This window comes from Aspergillus affinis (assembly GCF_023601865.1).
Source record: "Aspergillus affinis strain CMG 70 chromosome Unknown NODE_1_length_919884_cov_86_970707, whole genome shotgun sequence".
Classification (NCBI taxonomy): domain Eukaryota; kingdom Fungi; phylum Ascomycota; class Eurotiomycetes; order Eurotiales; family Aspergillaceae; genus Aspergillus; species Aspergillus affinis.
In genome coordinates, this window is record NW_026515782.1 from 168,903 (window position 1) to 191,986 (window position 23,084).

Sequence of the window (23,084 nt, forward strand, 5' to 3'; positions counted from 1 at the left end):
TGCTCTTTTAGGAGTCTACAATAGATGAAACCGGAAGTATAGGAAGCAGATCATCGGATTAAAAGGAAAAGATCATGACGTTCGATATATTCGTTAAGTGCAACCAGAAAGTACAGTACATGGCTACTTCGGTCTGGCTGTGATCTGACTCCCCGTCTTTTCCCTGTCTTCTTGGGGACCATCCACCCATTCAACTTCTGGGCCATCGAGAACCTGCCTCTCCAATTCAATGCCCCATCTCACTTCACCGTTCTGATCCAGGAACCACCCCAATCTCGTTCGCAGATTCCCGGTATCCGCCGCCGATACCCGACCCGCTTGGATTTCCCGCACCACTCGGATCAAGTTGTCGCTGCCGGCAATCATAACCAGGACGTCGCCCATGCATTCGACGTTGCGCATCATGCGGCCCAGGAATCGCCGTTGGAGGAGCGCCACCACGGCTGTGGTGAGGATTAGCCAGCCGAGGATGCCGATGCTCAGCCATACAGCGACGTCGTTCATGCGCATGAGTTCAACGCGGCGGGTTGCGCGTGCGCTTACGGTGCGGTTGGTGTGCGAGATCGGGTGAATCACATCTTGAGTCGTCGCGGGGTTTGGATTGCGCGTGAAGATGTCGTCGACGGCTGGAGCGAGGTCGTGGGGTAAGCTGGCGTTGATGGGCTGGTAGGCCCAGCTGCCGGTTTCGAGCGAGATGTTGTTGCTTGCGAAGTGCTGGAAGAAGGTCGAGAACGTTTGGGAGGCGTACTTGGTGAAGGTATCTGGGTCGATGAGGGCGGAGGGGTCTTTGCCTGCGAGGGAGTACATAGCGTACGTCATGAAATCCATGTTGAGGCCGTTGGTTTCGTCGCGGATTGTGTAAGTGTTGTCGTCTGTGTTCTCGGTTGTGAAGCCTATGACGCGGTTGCCTGCGAGGTTCAGAGTGCTGGCGGCTGTGAGCATAGACGACATGAAGAGACGACCATAACTGAGGGCGAAAATTGTTAGCGACTGTTATATAGTATTGTCCGCATGTGGCATGAGGATGAGCAACGTCTTACCTTATGGTGGTGTTGAAGACCAAGTACCCTAGATCTTCTGGATCTCTGTGCGTTCCATTATGAATCAAGAAATTATCCGAAAAAGCATCATCCAGAGTCTCTGGTTTATCAAGAATATTGAACGCCTGGATATCACCAGTACTAGGATTAACCGTGACCCTCGCGTTGGCGCTTTCAACTAGCGGCATGCAATTCATGACGACAGTGTTGGGTGGCTGGCTGAATACAAGACGCTGCATAGGATCGGAGATATCCTTGGTCAAGGTGACTGACGTAGCAGTACCAGTAAACCACTTGGCTGTGAAATTATGCTCCCAGGTTCGTGGTGTCCATGTATATGGACTAAGGTTTGGAGACCAGTAACCAACCGCAACAGTTGAATTGGGGGGACTGCTGGTTGAATTACCACAGCATATTATCTGAGAAGGATTGACGTATATGGAAGTACATCGCTCGCAGTTAGTCCAGTTGCGTCCTGGCTCGGGCGGAAAGATCATGCTTGGAAAGTCTCGGTTTCCATATGATGCACCCAGTTCAAATCCCGAGGTGACTTCTGGGACAACAGTATCGTTTGGACCAGGGTTCCATAGAGACATCCAGGAAGAGAGATTGCGAAGACCCTCGGCTCCGTCACTGCTGCATTCAATACGGCCCCGGATGGCAGGTGTAACAAAAGAGACATTGAATGGAGATGCGTGCGTTGCGCTATGTTGGTTCAAATTGCGTCCAAGAGCCGAAGCAGACGCATTTTTACCCACGCTCGACAGGGAAGTGGTGGCGTTGCTCAGATCCAAGGGGACAAAGCTCCAGCCATCTTTGCTCCAGGCCGGCTGGGAGCCGTTCAAAATAAGTTGGTTTGAAGCAGTGTACATCCAGTGCGTCGAGAGGTTTTGGAAGAGATCACCCACAATCCTCGCTGCGTACTCATCAGGCTCATGGTTGATTTCCGATTGCCGCGTTTCAAAGAGAAACGGAATCCGGCGGATTTCCAACCCACGCTGAAGGTCGAGTGTCTGCGCGATATTGCCAGATTCTCGTTCGAAAAGTGCTGACATGGCTGTGGTAACTAGGGGACTAATTAGTATAGATAAAGAAACGCAAAGGATAAATGATTCCTACAGATTGGTGTCAAGGTTGCTCCCAGCGTGACCAATAATAATAGCCAGTGTCGATTTCTGGCGGCTTTGACGGCTGCCCAGACCCAATAAGACGACTGGTATGACAAACTGATGCCCTGCGAAAATTTGGGCCGGCCATTTGACATAGCAAGGAATGGCTGGAGGCGGCGAAAGTTGTCGTCGATAGCACTCCACCATAGGCCAATCCCAACAGCTATCAGGGTTGGAATGATGGAAAAGGGCGCCACCGTAGGGATGTTCTTATTGAAGATCGAGATGTTGGCTTGATAGACGAAGAATTTCTGGTACAGCTGAGAACCCTCGGCAAAGTGGTACAACACAGCGATGCCGACGATGACTGCGGCGAGCGATATGACCAGACCTAAAAGCGTAGCGAGACGAAGCACCCCAGGGATCCAGGTGGATGGTCGAGCGGGATCAGACTTTGACACTTCGGGAGATGTGTTATCAGATTGCAAAGGATCGCGACGTATTTCGGAGAGGGCCTGAGGCTCAGTGTGGTAATGACGTCCTTGCAAGAGCTTCTGCATTTCCTTCGCCGGGGTCACACTGAGGCCACTGAAAGACGATCTGATTTTACTGTCATGTGTCACTAAACTCGCCACCTCGGCCGTGGTGGCAGGATCACTCTTCAAGTTCAAAGGTCTTTGTCGTAGTCGAGAGCACCGCCAAACAACAAGCAAGAGACAGAAAGAGAGGAAAAGCAGAACAGCCAACGCAACAGCAGGACCCTTGACAACCACTACCCGTTTCTCGAAGGCAGTGATTTGGCCATTGATGGGGACCTCTTCAGATGCACCCTGATGAGTCACCGATGCCTGCAGTGCTTCGCCGAAAAAGCGTTGTTTGACCTCCCCCGCACGCTGGGTCATGTTCGGGTCATGTAGTATGTCTGTCATGTTGAAACCGTAGCTAGCCCCAAGAAGAATCGCAGGCCCACCCAAAATCGGCATGTCATTCTGGTAGAGCATTGAAATCATGTAGCTCGCCCAGTAAGGGTTAAGGGCAAGCTGTTGCAATTGCGTGGTGTTCAGCAGCTTTTCGGGAATAATAGTCTTCTTTCGATCATACTCGCTTTCATCAAAAGAGATGGAGGGCTCGTTGCTTGATAGATCGACCGAGGCCGTCACGTTGGCCATGTAGTACTTCGTGGCGCAGAGATGGGCACTGTAGGCCGCCTGTGGCTTTTTGGCCCATGACTCGCTCAAAACCAGGATCTCACGCCCCCGACAGTCTCCCGTGTTATTGACCTGGTACGAATCCGAACCAGGGTCAACGTAGGGCAGATAATTGGTGTATATGAATGCCGATGCGTTAGACCAGCTACCACCACCGGTGCCGAACATGTTATTTCCTTCAACATGAAGTCGATAGGTGCACCCAACAGGGGAAGACCAGAGAAGAGTGATATTAGCTTTGTTGTCATAACCAGAAGTATGTTCCAAGGTCATCTTGTCGCAGGTAAGGTTACTTCTAAACATCGTTGTCTCAACCTGCCATGACTGAGAAGAGGTCGACGACAACGAGCCAATAGGCGCAGTTGGCCAATCAGCCGGCCACACAGGAAGCATAGTGTAGCTATCAGTAACCCACGGGGACGTTGTCACATTCTGGAGGACATGACTAATTGTTCGAAAGCGAGTGGTGCGATCCGTATCAAGGGGCAGAGGCGAGTTAAAATGCGGTGTCAGGCGAGCAAACTCTCTGCTGTGAGGAACGGCCACATCTTCGGAGGTTAGCAATGCTGATGACAGAGGCGAGATGACAAGAAACCCCAAAATGTTAACTAGCGCGGCGCTTGTGAGGATCCAGCTTCGAGAATGACCTCCATTCTTCTTTTTGGAAAGACCATCGTGGAGGGCATTCCACCAAACTCCCGGAGATTGGAGAATACTTGAAGATGCCGCTGCTCCGTCTGGTCGTGCCAGGCGAGCGTACGGCTCTGTACGCTTTACATCGTCAAATAGCATAGCAGTGAATTGTATGTAAATCACGGCCACTAGAGTGGGACTGAATCTCCAACCGAAAAGAACAGCGGAGGAGCCATGATCGTTCCCCAACCCGTAATTCGTTTCAGATCGCCAGAGCAAGAGGGCTATGACCAGACACAACGCCAAAGCGAGGATACTCAGCGCACCCAAATAAAGATGTCCAAATGTACGAGGAAGCCAGGTTGCGTAGCCGCGGCTTCGCTCTGTCGAAGGACCAAGAAGATACGGATCCGAATCTGATGGGCGCGCAGAATGAGGGCCTGTATTTCTGGGTGTCCTATCAGGTTGCAAGTCGTCTCTTATTTGGCGATCATGATCGACGTAATGGTATTCAGGAGAGGGGCTACGCGCTCTGTTCACGGTGTCATGGTTTCTCTCCGATGTCGAGGAATGAAGCGAGGAGACGTCCGACAGCGAAGCCGTTGAAAAATCAGTTCTGCGAGAGTCTAATGACCGGTAGTTGAAGTATGCACTTGGTTCCGACGGTACTACCATGTTGAACCTTTCTGGCGGTTGACGTTAAGGGACATGTGTAAAGCTTTGGAAGAGTGAAAAGTGCTAGATGACCCATTCATGATTTTTAAAGATAATGTGCAAGGCTGTTCGTCCATTCCTACCCGAAGCAGTGTCGCTACTAAAAGGGACGTGCATAGGCTTGGGGGCAGTGATCATCACGACACCATACAAACCCTGCGGGCCTGCTCCCTGCATAGCAAGGCTCGCTGTGGAGTCGGCCTTTGAGGGTTGCTCATCCATCGCATTGGATAATGTCGGCTCCATGAGGCCCGTGATTCGCCCATTTTCACGTTACAGACCAAGCCCGAGGGATGTCCGACGCAGGGGTGGGTAAATCGATGGGCGGCTGTGCCCGGAGGACCGTTGATGGCAGTTTAGTGTCTCGGCGGTGCGTACGGAGTGCTGAGTACACCGTAGGTATAGCTATCCTTGTGCGTCACTCCCGGGTAGCAATGGATTCTTCATATTGATAGACAAGACGGCAGGCTCCTTCAGGATCAGGCCTCAAAATGAAGCCTCTTATCATCAAAACCGGATGACTGAGACGGGCTCACTTCCGTTTCATCTGTCTATCAAAAACCAGATGGGCCCACATTGAGCGGTTAACTGCCGTGTTGACTGGTCCTGGGGACTCTCGTGGCTTAGCAATTTGGGGGCTGAAGTCTGAAAGGCGGGTGGAATTTGTTGTTTAGCGCTGAAGGCGGGCGACTTGTCCATGAGGATCGGCGTTGATCATATTTGCTTTTGTACATGGATTCGGCCGGGAGGGTAAGCGATGGGGATTTCTCCTCTATCCACACAATGAGGATAGGACTGAATGGGGAGCTGCTTGGCCCTCAAGACAGAAGAAGAGAAGAAGAAGATGAAGAAGCAGAGAAAGACGATAGAAAGATTAAGGAGGTTTACGGTACATTACATACTGGTACTACAGTTCGGCCAGTTTTGAGGGGGAAATGTCCTCAAAATGACTGATACACGGTACCGCAGTGTATTGTCTGCTAAATGACTTCATCGCGAGCAACACACGTAACCCTACAACATTCATTCCTTCACATTCCGAGCTATCTTGGAGTATCCTGGTCAAGAAACACCCTTAGCTCTCTCAGGTATTATGGCTGTCGATTCAAGCACCCACCCCAATCTCTACGGGATTGTGGACATGGGAAGGTCTGTATAGTCTGAGGCACAGTCTAAATTCACCCCGCCATCCTCAATCATGCCTAACACTGACAAGAGCATAGCAATGGGATCCGATTCTCCATCACCGACTTATCACCTGAAACCGCTCGGGTCATGCCGACGGTGTTCCAGGACCGTGCAGCTATCTCACTGTACGATGCGCAATTCTCCAACTCAAACGTGCAGGGTCCCATCCCTCAAGACACGATGATTCAAGTTGTGGATCAACTGGTTCAGTTCCAAGCAACCTGCGAGGACTTTGGCGTGTTGGCAGACAACATCCATGTTTTAGCGACAGAGGCAACCCGAACGGCACCGAACACGCAGCAATTCAGAGCCCTGATCAAGGAGCGCACCGGGTGGGAGGTCCGCCTTCTGTCGAAAGAGGACGAGGGCAGGATCGGGGCCTTGGGAATCGCCAGCAGCTCAAACTCCGTCGCGGGTCTCGCGATGGATCTAGGCGGCGGTAGCACGCAAATTACGTGGGTGGCTGAGAAGGATGGAATCGTCTCGACCAGTCCCAAGGGGTCCTTCAGTTTTCCCTACGGCGCGGCAGCATTGACGAAGCGCTTAGAGCAGGCTAAGAAAGAGGGCAAAAAGGCAGAAAAAGCTCTGAGGGAAGAAATGATCGAAAACTTTCAGGAGGCCTACAAGAACCTTGAGGTACCTCGATTCACCGAGGGTCCCAACGGACCATCAAATCTTTACCTCTGTGGCGGGGGGTTTCGCGGCTGGGGCTACGTTCTCATGGCGAAGTCCCAAATCAACCCGTATCCCCTGCCCATAATCAATGGGTTCCGGGCTAGCAGGGAATCCTTCCACGATACGGCCTCCGTCCTGGGTGTAGTTTCAGACTCCGACAAGATCTTCGGCGTGTCCAAGCGCCGAGCGTCCCAAATCCCGGCGGTGGCTTTCCTGGTCAACGTGATCATGGATGCATTGCCGCATATCACGCACATCCAGTTCTGCCAGGGAGGTGTGCGCGAGGGATTTCTGTTCGACAGGCTGCCCAAGGAAGTTTGCGCACAAGACCCCGTCGTGGTTGCAACCCGGCCGTATGCACCTCCCTCAGCAGACGCGATCAGACAGCTCCTGTCCTCAGCACTGCCGACTTCTGCATCCTCGTTAAACTCTCTACGATCCCCTGACTCCTTCTCCGACAGTGTTATAATGGCTCTCGCGAATCTACTCTTTTTCCATTCCCGAGTGCCGCGGGAATCGCGTCCAGCCGCTGCACTGCACAGTACCTCGGCGGGTCTCCTAGCCTCGGTGAATACGATTTCGCACGCTGAACGAGCACTGATTGCGCTGGCTCTCTGTGAGCGCTGGACAGGAGACTTGGCACCCATTGATGAGTTCTACCGACGCCAGCTAACTGAATGCATCTCGAAGAAGGAGGCATGGTGGTGTCGGTATTTAGGGCAAGTAGCTACTCTCATTGGAGACGTCTACCCCGCGGGTCGTGTACCGACATCCACTGGAAAGATTCAGTTGGAAACAGAGTGGGACACCATTACTAAGAAGAAAGAGAAACGGGATCTGTTGCGTCTGCGAGTGAAATGCAACGTGAAAGGTCCTCTGAAGAACGAAGTCCTGCCCGAGAGAGCGAAGAAGATTGAAAAGGTCGGGAAGAAGAAGAATCATATCAAGGGATACGGTGTGAAAGTGGAAGTTCAGGTTTCCTAGCCCATATTTATCATATGTCACTGTTTTTATGGACGCAGTCCGCCGTTATGACCTTATAAGTACTTAATCCAAGGTATCGTGGTTCTCAGTCCAGAGCACACGCTCTGCTCGCAAATCCGAGCTTCTGGCGTAGCTAGCCATGGTGTTCGTCCAATGGCAGAATATTGCTCTTGGATGACACATAGGGTATGACACATTGTGCAAATACGTGTTACTCCGTAGGGTTGAGCTAGAGCAATGCCAATTTGATTTGTTGAGAGGATAGACTGAGGGGTGCTTCGTTGTATACTCCACCGTCGACGTCATTGGGCGGCCTGGAGGCCATATGGATTAGAGGCCCGGAGGATGAGCTCACCATGACACATCGGGTGTACAAATGGATCTGTTGGGATTGGAGCCAGGTGGTGTATTCCGTTGCAAGGGACATGATTGACAAGACACTAGTCCCTTAGGACGAGAGTGGTCCGGCGAGAAGAGGAATCGAGTCACCGGCGAAGCCGCGAAAGTCAATTAAGCGGCCGCGGGGTCCACCCGTGACCGTCTCTAATCTCTATAAATGCCCCCTCCTCTTCTTACCCCGCCATCTTCTTCTTCCCTTCTCTTCTTCCATCACGCTCTCATCGACAGAATTGCTCGCTCATCTGTAGTGTTCTTTGTCATCGACCAAGTTCTCCTCCCCAGAATTATGTCCTTCCCCAGATGGAATAGGCTGACCGTTATTCAGGCACAGCCCAACCAACCCGCAATGTAATATACACCTTTGCGTGGGCCCTCCTTCAAGGGGCCCTTCGAATGAAAACAACGACGGAAGTCATGGAATTAGCCTTTGGCTGTAATTTCTGATCAAGGTATCTCAGGTAAATTCTGGGCGTGGGCCGGTGTTCGTTCCCATCCATTGACCCGCCAACCTGTGATCGTTCTGAACGGGGTTCTTTCGAGATCTTCGTCCGGACCAGCATCACACGGTTGGTGGTCAATGGTTTGGGTTCGTTCTGAGATTATACGGTCATAACTTGATCTGGACAATACCAGCGAAAGGATCATGCCTTCCCTTGTTTTCTGTTTCCCCCGATTCATGGAATGGCTAACAAGGAACAGCTTGACTCACAATGTCTCCTCCCGCTGCTACGTACGAACCCACCGTGGCCCCTACCGGCCTTAAGGGTAAGGTCGTGGTGCCCGAGACGTTGTCTGCCACTGGCACTGCTCAGACCAAGCTGCTGGACCATTTCGGCAGCAAGTGGGATCAGTTCCAGTTCGCTCCGATCCGCGAGAGCCAGGTCTCTCGCGCCATGACTCGACGCTACTTCCAGGACCTGGACAAGTATGCTGAAAGTGACGTGGTCATCGTCGGCGCTGGATCCTGCGGTCTGAGTACTGCCTATGTGCTGGCCAACGCCCGTCCCGACCTGAAGATTGCTATCATCGAAGCCTCCGTCTCTCCTGGTTCGTGACAAGAGAACCCCAGATTATCATGAGCTCATGATGCTGACGAGTTGCCTATAGGCGGTGGTGCCTGGCTCGGTGGCCAGCTGTTCTCCGCGATGGTGATGCGTCGCCCCGCCGAGGTGTTCCTGAACGAGCTGGGCGTGCCCTACGAGGAGGACCCTGCCAACCCCAACTACGTTGTGGTCAAGCACGCCTCGCTCTTCACCTCGACCTTGCTGTCCAAGGTCCTCTCCTTCCCCAACGTCAAGCTCTTTAACGCCACCAGCGTCGAAGACCTCGTGACCCGTCCCTCCACCAACGGCAACCCCAAGGAAATCCGCATTGCCGGAGTGGTCACGAACTGGACGCTGGTGACGCTGCACCACGACGACCACTCCTGCATGGACCCCAACACCATCAACGCGCCTATCATCATCAGCACCACGGGCCACGACGGCCCCTTCGGTGCCTTCTGCGCCAAGCGTCTGGTGTCCATGTCCACTGTCGATAAGCTGGGCGGCATGCGCGGTCTGGACATGAACTCCGCCGAGGACGCCATCGTCAAGAACACCCGCGAGGTCGCCAAGGGTCTCATCATCGGCGGTATGGAGCTGTCCGAGATTGACGGCTTCAACCGCATGGGCCCGACCTTCGGGGCGATGGTGCTCAGCGGCGTCAAGGCCGCCGAGGAGTGTCTGAAGGTGTTTGATGTGCGCCAGCGCGAGTGTGCCGAGTAAATTCGGTGCACTGACTGGTACTAGTACGCTCGGGGAAGGAATCGTTTCTGTTATGTTGGGAAATCTCCCTCAGTCTGGTCTTTCTTTTATGACAAGCTATGAAATGAAATAAGGGAAATTGATGAATGAACCATATGAAGATTCGTTGAATATTCGTTCGTCTTAACTTATGATCGTAATATGTAACGCAGTAGCATAAGACCGGCTCTCGAGATAACCAGAAGCAAGGAGAGCGACCACTCTCACACATACCGCACTCAACCTGTCTCTGCTGCCTACAGATCTAATCTGTACCTACGTCCCTGGTGCCTGTTCCCTTACCGATCGCAGATCCAAACCCCAACCGCGGTACTCCGTACCTCACCGACACCCTCCTCGCCTACAACGGTATGTTATTATTGATATTGACTCTACTCTGAAACCAAACCCAATGAAGCGAGATAAATGTGAATTAAATTTTTGTTCAGGTTTCCAGGACTATTTATATCATGCCCATGCGTAATCACTAATCACAGAATCTTGTCTTATGTATCTTGACATAGAAGACAAAAAAACACGCAGATAAATACATCAAAGTAATCAAAATGGCCGAGAAAAAAAGTCTATAAATATGAAAAAAAGAGCCAAAGAAAATGAGGAAATATGTGAGATCAGTGCACGTATGTACGTAACATCCAAATCAAGTCCTATCCAATCAAAATACACCTCGATAATAAGAATGAACAACAGAATCCGAACAAAAGGTTGCTGAGTAGTAGTAGTTGTAGTTGTAGCTGTAGTGGTTTTTTAAAACTGAGAACTGATATACATGAAAAAACGGTCGTCGGTATCGGCATCGGCATTCGGTGTTGGCACAGCCTATTCCAAAGGATGAGAAGAGGGAGGGTGAGATGAAAGATGGGCGGGTATCGAGTCTAGGATGGATAGTTCGCGTCTAGTACTGCTGCATGTTGTTCCAGTACTCGGTACCGTGCTGGACCTCGCCCATGGGCTCGAGGGGCCATCTCATGATCATCCGGGTCCATTGCAGCAGGTGGCTGGCCAGCTTGATGTGGCCGACATCTGTGGGGTGGTTCTTGGGGTTGATGTCGTTGTGCTGTAGGATACCGGCGGTGTCGAACCAGTGCACGAAGCCCTTCTCCTTGTAGTGGTCGTGGACGCGCTTGATCTCGGACTCGTAGACGGAGTTGGGAACGTATTCGGTTCCGGTCTTGGTCCAGACGCCCCATTGGGTCTGATTTTCAGTCGTTAGCATGGCTGTGAAGGATCGGTGCGGTTTTATAGAGAAAAAAATGGGAGAGAAGATCGGGAATGAGGGATTGTCATCAAAGCCAAAAGAAGAACGTACCATGACGACTACAACAGCCTTGGGCCAGATTCCGTGGATGTCGTCAATCAGACGAATGTAGTCGTGGTAGAAATCGGGACCCGAGATTTCGTTGGGCGCACGGTGGTCGTTGCCACCCATCTGGATGATGACCAGATCGGCATCCTGGTCGCGACGGACGTCGAATTCTTCGGGATCGTGGTCGTACATTTCACGAGCACGGGTACCGGGGTCAGAGGCACGGTGCCACCACCAGGGCTGGGTCGGGGTTAGTGAGACTGCGGTACAGAACGGGAGGGAAGATGTATGTACCATGCCGTGAACACCGCCGCCATAGCACTTCATGTCCGCAAGACACGCTCCGGGGTAAGCCTGATAGGTAATTCGTTAGATCGAGTAACATGGTACAAGAAGGAAATACGAACCGTAATGTCGAACTCCGCATTCCCGAGTCCAGCTCCGTAAAGCCAGGCCCACGAGGAGAGGGTCTCGTAAGTGCCATATTGTCCGGAGGCAAGCCTTTCCAGAAAGTCAGTACATGATGACCAAACAGACGAAACCCGGCAAAACTCACGATCCACCGATAATTTCAACTCGGCGCTTGAAGTTTTCAACCTTGTTGAGGTGCGCATCATGGGCAACAGAGACACCAGCGATCTGAGCTGTACACGGACGGTCAGCAGGGAACGATACCACGAAAAGAATAGGGTGACTTATCCAATGCCCCAGTTGGTGACTCGCAGCTCGAAAATCTTGGGGTCTCCAACGGGCTTATCGCCCACGTCCGTGTCGGGCGAGACAAATTGGTAGGTGGTATCGGCGGTCACGTTCGAGAAGAGCCAGTCGAGGGAACCGATACTATTGCACCAGCTTAGCTAATCGGAGGTTATTTGCATCGTATCCGGCGAAACCTACCGATACGCCACCAAAACTCCCTCCGACGTGTGTTCACCGAAGCTCACGGCCAACTAAACCGACGTTAGTTCATCCGGGGATCCCTGACCAGGCGATGTCCATGAGACGGAAAGACCTACTCGGTCACCAGTAAATTCGGTTTTGATGCCAGGGGCTCTGCTCGAGTTAGTGACCGTCGGAAACGAAGATAATAGGCGGCACGAGAGCGCAGAAATCGCGAAGGAACGGGGAGACGTACGACCACCCTAAAAGACAAAAGACAGAACACGGTCAGTTCACAAGATCCCGAAAGTTCAGGGAGGGAACACGGCAGGCGGGAGGGTCACATACAACCGATGTGTTTGCTATCCCAGCGGCCCTTGTAGGAAATCTCCGGGGCACCGGCGTCGTAGTTTCGCCAGGAGTCGTCGAGCGAGACGTTCGAGACCTGGCCGGGCCACGGGTTCAGTCTCTCCTGGCCATTCTCGAGGATGGTGGCCGAGGCGAGCAGCGAGGAGGAGACGAAAGACCAGAGAAGAGGAGCGAAGCGCATTGTCACCGGAAGCAAGATGGAGAACCGGACCACATGAAGGGAGGGACAAGAACAAGTGGAAATAAGAAACGGACCGGGGGATTTTAAAATCGCAAGGCGCCGGGCTGAACGAAGTCGTGGCGCTCCCAGCCGGGGGAGTCGTTGGCCTGAGGCTCCACCGCGGCCTGGCGGGGGCGCAGGGCCGAGTTCGTGCGTCCCTATTGGTGGGACTGCCTGGATGACGTGATCATGCCGAGCGTTGATCTATTGATAGCCCAGACTCATTCAGTGATCAGTATACGAGGTTAATGTGATTGAGTGGGTTTTACGTTGCGTTATGGCAGAGTCTCCCCCAGAGCCGACATACCTGAGCGACGCTGGACTCTCCCCAGACCCGACCGACACATGCCGGAACCGGACAGAACGGTCGCCTCAGGCCGATCCATCTGAACCCCTTTTTGCGCCAGGGTCTTGGGGGCCACTCTTTTTCCCCTTATGATTGGCCCGTCGCACACCCACGCGGGGTCGCAGCACGCGTGCCAAGACCGGAGGCAGGGAGTGCCGGCCAATCAGCAGCACGTACGCTCCCCAAACTGGGAAAAGGGGCGGACGACGGAGCCCTAAATCACCCAAAAAGGCCAGGAAGGACGGGCGGAAAGAGGCGGAACCGCGCGAATAGGGCTGGCGGCTGTTCAACTTGAGACGTTCGTCTCTCCTGAAACAGTCGAGATCACAGGGATCGCCTTGGGAGTCCGGCGGTGACAGCCTTGCAGGGTGGCCATCTCTACAGAGTATCTCCGGAGCTACCTGTCATGTCTCAAGTCTTGGCTCGGTTGCCTACTCTCCATCGACAGGGGTATTCGAATTAGTCTGGAACAGCAGAAATTACTCTTATACTCCATAGTCCATAGAGTCCTCAAATAGTCCCACTACTTCTAGAATGCACTTTTCTTCTTCTTTTACTAGTATTTCCACCCGTAAGATCTCAAGCCATCACGTGTTCATTAAGAGGCCCGTATGTATGCCTGCCATAGGTCTAGTATGATACATCGAAGAAAGAAAATGATGCCTAAGAATAGGCAGAATAGTAATTACATGTCCGAAGATCCTCTGTCCCCCCTGTCAGGACCCGATTTTCCATCAGGTTTCCTGCTTCTGATCGGGCTCGACCAACCGTCGCGCATTACGTACCTCCCATTCAAATTCCTTCAACGCGCGGATCTCGCTCGACATGAACAGTCCGCCAATCAGTCCGTCCAAGATCCCTGCTCCGAAGTTCAACGTGCTGACGACCACCAGGATGAACGCCACGTAGGGCAGGTGATCGCCGGTCCACCACACGCCGATGAAACACCCGATGGACACCACCACCGAGGCCACGAAATGCGCTACTCGCCAGAACCGTTGGGACCGCTCGCGCTGCCCGTAGCTATGGATCATGTCGAGGATGCGGTCGTAGGTGTCCGGGGAGAGCGTCGTGTTCGGGGTCACGGTCGGATGCTCCGACGTGTTCGCGCTGGCAGGGCGGGACGACGCGCGGGTAATGACGGCCTCGACCGCAAAGTGGTCGCTCAAGGAACAGCGCAGCTGCGGGTGTCGCCCCATCATGGACATCTGCACCGACTCGACCGACCAGCGCGGAGCCGGGAACGCCGGCGCGTAGCCGCCGTCGCCCACGAAGATATAGTCCAGCCGTTTGCCGCGCGGGTCGGGGCTGTCCTTGTCCACCGTCACCTCCTCGCCCTTCTCCAACCGCTTGCGATCGGCCTCTGACCAGCGCCAGGTATTGAACTTGCCGTCGCAGGTGGCGCCGTTCTCCTGGATATTGAACTCGGCCGTGGGCACGGGTTTGTTGCGTTTCTGTTCGACGGGGTCGATGGCGGCGCCGACGGAGGAGTCCGGGTGCAGAACCTGCCAGGCATCCCGGACGGGGCTGTGCGCGCAGATGAGCTGGTGGGCGAACGAGGAGGGCAGCATGTTGAAATCACCCAGACCGATGATCAAGTGACCGCGCTCAGCGGCGCCGCGCATCAGCTTGGCGATCTCCCACGCCTGGGCGGTGCGGTGACAGATGTACGAGTCGTTGGGCTCTCGCTCGTAGGGGGCGTGGAGGTGCGTGCAGAACACCTCGGCGACGTCTTCCACGCCCGGACCAAACCGCACGCGCGCACAGGCAACGCCCTTCCCGACGTACCAGTCGCCGCGGAAGAAGGCCGTCGGCCGGCCGTTCAGCGGATATCCAAACATGCTGCTCTCCTCGATGGGCCATCGCGACAGGATGGCCAGGCCGGCGCCCCAGATGCCGCCGAAGTAGAATTTGCCGTAGGGAAGCAAGTGACGGGTCTGCTCGCGAATGCTTTCGTAGTCCTGCTGCGTCCAGCATTCCTGAAGTCCTACAATCTGCGGGGGAGGGTCCGCCAGAGCCAGCTGGCGACCGATCTCCGAAAGACGCTCATGACGGTATTTGGCGAGATATTTCAGCCCCCAGCAGTTGAGGGTGAGAATGCGGATATCGGAGGGAGGGGTGGTGGGAGTGGTGGACGACATGATCAGAAATGAAGAAAGAAGATCAATGGGATTTGAGAATTAGGACATGATTGTGTGTGATTGAAAATGATGAAGACCGATAGAGGGGAAGAGAAGGAGAGAAGATGAAATCATGGCTTCTCACCGCCTGCTCCCAACGCGTGCGGATTGGTCCAGAGGGCGGCAGAATGGGGGCTCCTCCACTCCTTGATTCTTTTGCTCTTCTTCCGGCTTTCTTTCTTCTGCTGTCTTGTCGTTTCTCACCCACCCGCCTTCTTCATGGACGGATATAATCATCGATCGAAGCGCCGTCGTCTGGATCCGTCTCCGGTGCGGCCGAATGGCTTCATCAAGTCGCCTACCGATACCTCGTCCGACGAGCTGGCTGCGGGCTCCGAACACGATGAGGCCGAGCGCCGTCGCGCCAGTTGGTCTATCCAGAAAGTCGTGCCTCCCAAGCGTCCCTACCGGCGATCGCGCAGCTACAGCGGCTCCGAGAGCCCGGACGAACTGACCATGGATGCGGAAGATTACTGGCGCTCGCGCGGTCGCGGTCGCAAGTCGCCCTCGGAGGTAAGTGCGGAGCCGACGTCGGAGCAGTACCCGGATGACGGCGAGGGCGAGGGCGACAGGGAGGATGCGGTGGAGGACGAGGAAGTGGGGGAGGCGGAGGATGAGGATGCCGGAGCGGAAGGGGACGTAGAATACGTGGAAATCGAAGACGTGGAGGAAATCCCCGCAGACGTTGAAGAGCCTGAAGCTGCGGCTGCGGACGACGCCGACGCCGCGCCCGAACAGCCATATTCAGATCGATCTCCCACGCCCGTCCCTCCACCTCCGCCGCCGCCGCCTCCCAAGCCCGACAAGTTGAATTACCAGCAGAAGTTCTTACTCCGGGGTCACCTCCGCGGAGTCTCGGCGGTGCAGTTCTCTCCGGATGCCTCCATGATCGCCAGTGGGGGTGAGTGATACTTTCTATCTTATCTATGCGAACGAGCGCAAGTGTCGCAGAAACTGACGGTCATGTTTAGGTGCCGACGGAGCGGTCAAGGTCTGGGATACGCAGAGCGGCCGACTGATCCATACCTTTGAAGGCCATCTTGCGGGGGTGTCGACGATCTCGTGGGGGCCTGACGGCGCGACCATCGCATCGGGCTCGGACGACAAAACCATTCGTCTGTGGAATGTGCAGACGGTACGTTTTCGTCTCTATCTCCGAACTGATTTATACGCCGCATCGGACGATAGCTAACGTAGAGGATCCTCCAGGGCAAAGCGCATCCCATCCCCTTCGTCGGCCACCACAACTACGTATACCAAATCGCATTCTCCCCCAAAGGCAACATGCTGGCCAGCGGCTCCTACGACGAGGCGGTGTTTCTCTGGGACGTACGGTCGGCCAGCGTGATGCGATCGCTGCCGGCGCATTCGGACCCGGTGGGCGGCATCGACGTGGTGTGGGACGGGACGCTGGTAGCCTCGTGCGCTACGGACGGGTTGATCCGTATCTGGGACACAGCGACGGGTCAGTGTCTGCGGACGCTGGTGCACGAGGACAACCCGCCGGTGACGGCGGTCAAATTCTCGCCCAACGGCAAGTACGTGCTGGCGTGGACGCTGGACGACTGCGTGCGGCTGTGGAACTACGTGGAGGGACGCTGCATCAAGACCTACCAGGGACACAGCAATCGGAAATACAGCCTGTCGGGGGGCTTTGGCCTGTACGGGGCCCCCGGCGCACCGCCCGAGGCGTTTGCGGTCAGCGGCAGCGAGGACGGCGCGGTGCTCTGCTGGGACGTGGTGAACAAGAAGATCCTGCAGCGCATCGAGGGCCACACCGGGGTGGTGCTGGGGGTGGACACGGCGTCGCTCGGGGAGCAGCGGTTGATGGTCAGCTGCGGTATTGACGGGTTGGTGCGGGTGTACGAAGAACGCGAGGATGAAGACGAGGACCCAGAGAAGGGCCAAGAGAAGGACGCAGGCGCAAGCGCAGAGCCACAACCAAACGGGACGGGAGAAGCCACTGCCGACCCAGAGCCTCAGGCCGACATAGAACCTGAGGCATCGGCACGCGAGCCTGAGGCCGAAGCCGTGGTCAACGAAGCCCTAACCAACGGAGTCACTCCGACCGGCGCTTCGGACGCAGAACCGCAGGATACGGAGATGGGCGAGGCGGACACTCCTGGCGGGTAACTGCCGGGGCATAATCATCTTGCATTTGAACTGGCATTGTAGGGCACTGCCCACGGTATTGTATAGTTAATGGGGCACCGGCGTTGGTGGGCACACATCGAACGGATTGCGTATGTACGAGTATGAATCTCTTCATTGAGGCATAGAGGCGTTATGGCTATGGTTCCTGGCTTACTTACTCCCTATATCCAGAGTAAATAAGGCCTATCATATAAAATAAACCCTAATTCCAATTCCAATATCTACTTTACCCTAACCAGTGTGATGTGCACCCACAAACGGGTTTCAAATCCATGCCAATGGAACTCAATGGACCTCAAAATTTCCTGAAACAAACCCCGCTCTCAGAAATTAGTACAGTAGACTAGACATTATGAACAAACAAAAATGTGTCACCGATTCAACGGCCATCCATGGATCAACCGGCTCGGGTCCCCCGTCGCAACCAATGCCGTTGCATCTTCGGATAGACGATCCGTGGAATCTCAGCCGATAGTCAGGAGTACGGGAGGGGTTTTGGATGAATTGACGGATCTGGCTCTAGTGAGTCTATCGGGGGTTTGGTTGTAATGTCATTGCAATGGATGTTGGATTTAGTTTGCGTTCTAGATTGATTCTAGGGTCTTGGTGTGTTGTGTGTATGTGGTAGCGGTAGTGTGGGTTTTCTTTGATTTTTTTCTATCTTTCTTGTGATTATTATCCACTTTCTTCATGTCATTCTTTCTTTTCTTCTTTCGCACAATGAGGTAATGGAAATGAATATTAAACGATGGAGATTAGGGTGGAAGCATGTAGAATAGATAGAAGATAATATACTCATATCCAGAAGATGATATCAAAAAGAAGAAAATATACTAGAAAAAGATAAATAAATATAAACCACAAACAACTAGGATATGTAATGTCCTCCCCAACTTGCAAACCAAAGGTATATTTAACTCAAACAAGAAAAAAAAAAAAAAAAAAAAAAACCAAACAACAACAGCAGCAGCAGTTGCGATCACCAACTTACGCAGTGTACGCCTGACCACTGATACTCAAGCCCTCACCTTCGAGCAAGAACCCATCCTTGCACATGAAGTAGGCATACCGTCCGACGGCATCATTCTCATCCATCCAGGGAAGCACGGTGTTCAAGAAATCGGCACTCGACTGCGACGCAGCACCGGCGTTCATGTCCTGGCTGAGCGCAAACTCCGTCACCCAGGTACTCTCGAGGTTGAACTCGTTCGCGAGGTCAACGGCATCGTTGACGAAGCTCTTGAAGTCGTCCGCGTTCTCGCCGTACCAGTGCACCGCCAGCACGCTGATGCCGCACTCCTGGCACGACTCCAGGAAGGTGCGCATCCAGGTGAGACCGAGGTTCTCGCCGACGCCGTTGGTGACGGCGGGGGTGACCAGCTTGGCCTGGCCGCTGAGGTTCGAGATGTACTGGTTGTAGTAGCCAGCGGCGTCACCGGGCAGCATGTTCGCTTGCTCGCCCATGTCGGGCTCGTTGAAACCCATGATGTACGACGACCCGGAGGCCAGCGCGGTCTGGATCGCCACGGACCAGCCCTCGAACATCTTGCTGCCCCAGAGCATGGGCACGAACTCGATGTTGCCCGGCAGGTCGCCGTTCGAGTACATGTTCCAGTCGTAGGCCCAGCCGATCTTGCCGCTGGAGGAGAGCGAGTTGACCATGCCGGCTTCGTTGTAGGCGGCACCGCGCTTGGAGGACAGGTCGCGGGTGGCGACGCGGGGAGACGTGCGCTTCAGGTGCACCGTCTGTTCGTGGGTGTGGCCGTGGGGGATGGCCATCGTGGAGGAGGCCAGGAGACCGGCGGTCAGGAGGTGGGTGAAGGAGACCATTTTTTCTGCTTTTGGTCGAGGAGGGGTATTCGATCTAGGATGGAATAATATAATATATGGATGTCTTTGTGTGCTTCAAGGAAAGTGGCTCCAATAGCTATAGACTTAACTAGCAGCAGTAGTCAAGGATAGTGTGGGAGAGGAAGGATAAAAGGAATGACGTTGACTATGCACGGCACGGTCAGATATGCAGCAAAGAAGCCAAAAAGGAAAGGAAGGAAGGACTGATTCGACCGAGAAGAACAGGTGGAAAAAGAGGCGAGAGGGATTCCCTTGGGTTCTTTAAGTATATCCCAGCCAGACTCCCTTGGGTCGAGGAGGGGGCCCGGTTTAGGGCTTGTTCTGGCCAGTTACTACGGAGTATGGCTATGGCTCTGGGCACTGGGCAGGTTAGCGTCGCTAGTCTGGGAGAATTCTTAGTTCCTGGCGTGTTTCATTTTTCGTTTTTCATTTTTTTTTCTCCCTTTGCTTTTGTTTAATTATAATAATTATTTGATTTGATTTGTTCCTGGGAAAGGAGACTAGTCAGAACGGCGACAACTGAGTAGAACAAACCTGCAGAAGACCAGACCCATGGATCGTGAGGGATGCCGATCCGTGGACTTACTAGAAGGGGGCCAGAATCCCATTCGTGCAGCTGCTCGCTTTGTCCTCATTCTTCAATCATTTCGTGCTGTCGACCATGCGTCGATCCATGGTTCCGTTAGGGTTGGACCTGTACTTCGGGATACATCCTTGGGCGGGTAATTGCACTGCGGTGGAGATGTATATTCAGGTACCTGTTTTACGCAGTACGTGGCGGTGAGGAGTGAGTGACACCTCAGATAAATCGGATAGAATAGACAAAGTCAAGAGGGGATCGTGAACTCGAATTGAATTTGCTGCCCCTGATGATCGGGTCCAACCAGGCTCTCTAGAGAAGCAGCTGCAGCCTTTTTCTTCCAATCAGTTCCTTGTCTGCGCCCAACAGCTTAGCGCCAACACATACGATTCATTCGTTCACGCTGCAGAAGAGGATGACGTGAGCGCTTACTGGCGCAGAGTTACATTCTCTCTCTCCGTTGCTTAACTTGCGTCCTCCTGGTCCCCCCCAGAAATCTATTTCTGGAGATCTCGGAGATTTCCTGCTCTGAATTATTTACGGAGTACGGAGTGAGTGATGTTGGGGGAACACCTCCTGATTCAATCTCTTTCACTAGTCTTGACTTATGAGTCCTTTGTGAAGATTATTTTTCCCGGGGGTTATTTTTACATCGGCGCGACTAGACTTAACTCACTGACTGCAAAGTCTGGACTCGGCTGTTGCTGCCACCTGCACTGTTCAACCCATTCCAGGCCCACCCCGTCCGCGATCCACTCTCACTTTCTCTTAGTAGTCTCTCCATCTCCCCATTCTGGACTCGAAAGAATCAGTCCACAGACTCCATAACTACACAGTAGAATCCATACAAGCATCCTCTCGAGAATCCGGTGTGAATTTGCTGAGACTGCTGACGTTGACTGCGGTCTGGGCCCACATGCTCGCCCGAGACCATCCGGCCTATCCCAAGCCTGCGTTGCAAGTGCGATGCCACGCCAGACCCGCTTGCTTCCGGCGGTGGCGTCGAGACTGGAACCTTCGTAGGTGTCTGAGTCGGAGTTCGTTGGATGTCGGAATCCGTCGTACACACAGTAGTGCAGTGCGACTAGCCTGTCCTGCTATCCTGGTGCCTGACGCTGAAACAGCTGGCAGTCAGCCACTGTGCATACATCGGCCCAAGAAGCGAAAGGGGGAGAAAAAGACGCAGGAACGGATCTGTAACGATCAGTCCATTTCCTTGATTGATTGATCGATAGTTCGAGATGTCGTAGATTTTCCATTTCCAGGTATTGAATCACCCCCATTCCTAGCAGACCGGGCCGCCGGTTTATTTCTTTCGTCCCTCGAGCACCTGCATAACGTCAGACACGCTATCCTTGTTCCCCTTCTTCTTCTTTGGCCCTCGCTTCCTCTTCTTGCCGCCCCGTTGTTCATCGTACGTCGGCCCCTCTTCGTCCTCCTCGTCTTCGATGCGACTGTTGCCAAACCCGAGATCCATGTCCATCGCATCCTGCGCTTCTCGTCGTCGTGCTTCCTCCAGGAATTTTTTCCGCCGCAGGAGCGTGTCCGAGTCGACGCCCTCCTCGCCGTCGCCCCCTTCCGCGGCTTCATTCGACGGCGAGGCCTGTCGCAATGCGGCAGCGCGCTTCAACGCAGCCACCAGCGTCGGGTCATTCATCAGAGGGTTGTATCGATCAACGGGCTCGGGCTCGTCGCTCGTCGACGTCGAGAAGTAATTGCGCGGGCGCGACGGTTTCTCCGTGGGTTCCACGGCGGGCGGCGCTGTGTCTCTGTCTGCATTCGCATTCGCATCCGCATCCGCACTGGCCCTCTGCTCAGTCTTGTCATCCACTGAGGTCTCATCCTCAGAATCCGAGGAGCTGCTGTCCCCCTCGCCCAGATCCCCCAGGGGATCGTAATCGGCCCCAACCCCTGCGAAAATATCGTCGTCCTCATCTTCCGCCTCGACCGGGGCCGCAGTCTTGGACGCAATTTCCACCGGTACCTCCATACCTAGGGGCTTTGCATCCTTGTCCGGCGCCAACAGTCCCCCGTTCGACTGGCCCGGCTTGTCCAACCACCGTACCTTTCTCTTCGTATTGCCCTGGGCATCCGTAATCTGTAGGATTTCCTTTCGTCGACCGTTCTCATCCTGTTCCACCCATCGTTTCTTCTCCACCTTCGTAGCATCATCCCCGACCTTCTTGAACCGTGCTCCAAGCACGGACTCCGGCGCAGCCGGTTGTGCTGGTGGCGGTGGCGGTGCCATCTCGGTCGAGCGAGCGCGCTCTCGACTCTCCCGCAACTGTCTTAGAATCTCGTCACGCGTCTTGGGAAGCGGAGCCGGGGCCGCTGGAGGCACCATGGCCAGATTCCCCTTTTTCTTCTTGGGCTCGGTCTCTTTCGGCGCAGAGGGAAGCGCTTCCCCTTTCTCCTCTAACACCCGATCAAACGCCTCGTCCATATCCTCCTCCCCCTTCTTCTCTTCCTCTTCACTGTCCTTCTTCTCCTCTCCCTGCGCATTCACATCCTCCCCGGCCCTCACCCTCCTCAACAACGCCCAATCCAACCCCTTCACCATATGCGTACTCCCCACGTTCCCACCAACCCCCATTTCACCGCGTAGCTTCTCAAACGTCGCCTGATCGATCTGTCCCAGTTTCACCATCTCCTCGAGCGCCTTGACGCGTTTCTCCAGATCCGTCTTTTCGACATCGTCCTCGGCGCCATCACCGTCGCCGCTGCCTCCTCCCTCGCCCGCCTCCTCCAGGGCGCGGAGCTTCGCAGCTCGATCTTCATAGCCGGAGGGCAGCTTCGTGCCTTTCGGGGCCGCGGTGGACTTGAATCGTTTGGAGGGTGGGGCGTGTTGTTCGCGGTGGTAGTCGGATAGTTGGCGCGCAAAGTCGATGTTTCCGACGGTGCGACTGTAGAGGAAAGAGTGTGGGTTAGATTAAGTGGATTCCGAGTGGTAGGTAGACAGATGGGTAGATAGATGGATCGATAGACATGTTGCGGAATGGAGTTAAGTTGGGCTGAGCTGGGCTAAACCAGGTTAGAGAAGGAGAACTCACGGTGTCATGGGAATACTCGACTTGAGTCGAGATCCCAGTGAGGAAGCAGCGGCGGGGGTTGCATTTCCATGTCCTCGCGATGAATCGTGGGACTTGGGCGATTGGGAGGACTGTTTCTGATTTTGGGATTTCGAGGCGTTGTCGAGCAGGAGACGCCGGAATTGCTCGTTGTTCATGATGAACGAAAAGAGACGGAGAGAGAACCCGTTCTCGGTCGCGGGTTGTGTTTAGAAAGACAGAATAACAGACGAAAGAAAGGAGAGGAGAGGCGGAGAGACACGCAGCAACTACTCCATAAGTAAGAAAAGAAAGAAGTAAGAAAAGAAAGAAAAGGAAGAAAGATCGCCTCGATCGCGAACGGTTGCGGAGGGAAAGGCGGGAGCTGCGTGTGCTC

General features: G+C 54.2%; 8 protein-coding genes across 8 annotated transcripts; 3 read left to right on the forward strand and 5 right to left on the reverse strand.

The window, feature by feature from the left end:
• Positions 1-123: 123 nt before the first annotated feature.
• KD926_003970 (DUF3433 domain-containing protein) lies at positions 124-4,665 on the reverse strand (the record flags this gene model as incomplete). The annotated part of the gene is made up of 3 exons (XM_053100097.1): positions 124-967; positions 1,041-2,106; positions 2,160-4,665. 3 exons carry the CDS (start codon positions 4,663-4,665, stop codon positions 124-126), a joined length of 4,416 nt encoding a protein of 1,471 aa, XP_052961113.1.
• Positions 4,666-5,797: 1,132 nt separating this feature from the next.
• On the forward strand, positions 5,798-7,551 carry KD926_003971 (retrograde regulation protein 2; the record flags this gene model as incomplete). The annotated part of the gene is made up of 2 exons (XM_053100206.1): positions 5,798-5,853; positions 5,928-7,551. The coding sequence occupies 2 exons, from the start codon at positions 5,798-5,800 to the stop codon at positions 7,549-7,551; spliced, it is 1,680 nt and encodes a 559-aa protein (XP_052961114.1).
• A 1,109-nt stretch (positions 7,552-8,660) lies between these two features.
• Positions 8,661-9,716, forward strand: thiA (thiamine thiazole synthase; the record flags this gene model as incomplete). Its single annotated transcript, XM_053100317.1, has 2 exons — positions 8,661-8,997; positions 9,058-9,716. 2 exons carry the CDS (start codon positions 8,661-8,663, stop codon positions 9,714-9,716), a joined length of 996 nt encoding a protein of 331 aa, XP_052961115.1.
• A 934-nt stretch (positions 9,717-10,650) lies between these two features.
• On the reverse strand, positions 10,651-12,490 carry KD926_003973 (SGNH/GDSL hydrolase family protein; the record flags this gene model as incomplete). Its single annotated transcript, XM_053100425.1, has 10 exons — positions 10,651-10,950; positions 11,065-11,301; positions 11,356-11,415; positions 11,469-11,562; positions 11,618-11,700; positions 11,781-11,901; positions 11,959-12,011; positions 12,078-12,114; positions 12,197-12,203; positions 12,289-12,490. 10 exons carry the CDS (start codon positions 12,488-12,490, stop codon positions 10,651-10,653), a joined length of 1,194 nt encoding a protein of 397 aa, XP_052961116.1.
• Positions 12,491-13,609: 1,119 nt separating this feature from the next.
• KD926_003974 (inositol phosphosphingolipid phospholipase) lies at positions 13,610-15,016 on the reverse strand (the record flags this gene model as incomplete). The annotated part of the gene is made up of 1 exon (XM_053100534.1): positions 13,610-15,016. The coding sequence occupies one exon, from the start codon at positions 15,014-15,016 to the stop codon at positions 13,610-13,612; it is 1,407 nt and encodes a 468-aa protein (XP_052961117.1).
• A 258-nt stretch (positions 15,017-15,274) lies between these two features.
• KD926_003975 (WD40 repeat-like protein) lies at positions 15,275-17,188 on the forward strand (the record flags this gene model as incomplete). The annotated part of the gene is made up of 3 exons (XM_053100643.1): positions 15,275-15,956; positions 16,027-16,190; positions 16,265-17,188. 3 exons carry the CDS (start codon positions 15,275-15,277, stop codon positions 17,186-17,188), a joined length of 1,770 nt encoding a protein of 589 aa, XP_052961118.1.
• Positions 17,189-18,196: 1,008 nt separating this feature from the next.
• Positions 18,197-19,039, reverse strand: KD926_003976 (glycoside hydrolase family 128 protein; the record flags this gene model as incomplete). The annotated part of the gene is made up of 1 exon (XM_053100753.1): positions 18,197-19,039. The coding sequence occupies one exon, from the start codon at positions 19,037-19,039 to the stop codon at positions 18,197-18,199; it is 843 nt and encodes a 280-aa protein (XP_052961119.1).
• Positions 19,040-20,946: 1,907 nt separating this feature from the next.
• On the reverse strand, positions 20,947-22,866 carry KD926_003977 (uncharacterized protein; the record flags this gene model as incomplete). Its single annotated transcript, XM_053100863.1, has 2 exons — positions 20,947-22,543; positions 22,691-22,866. The coding sequence occupies 2 exons, from the start codon at positions 22,864-22,866 to the stop codon at positions 20,947-20,949; spliced, it is 1,773 nt and encodes a 590-aa protein (XP_052961120.1).
• Positions 22,867-23,084: the final 218 nt, after the last annotated feature.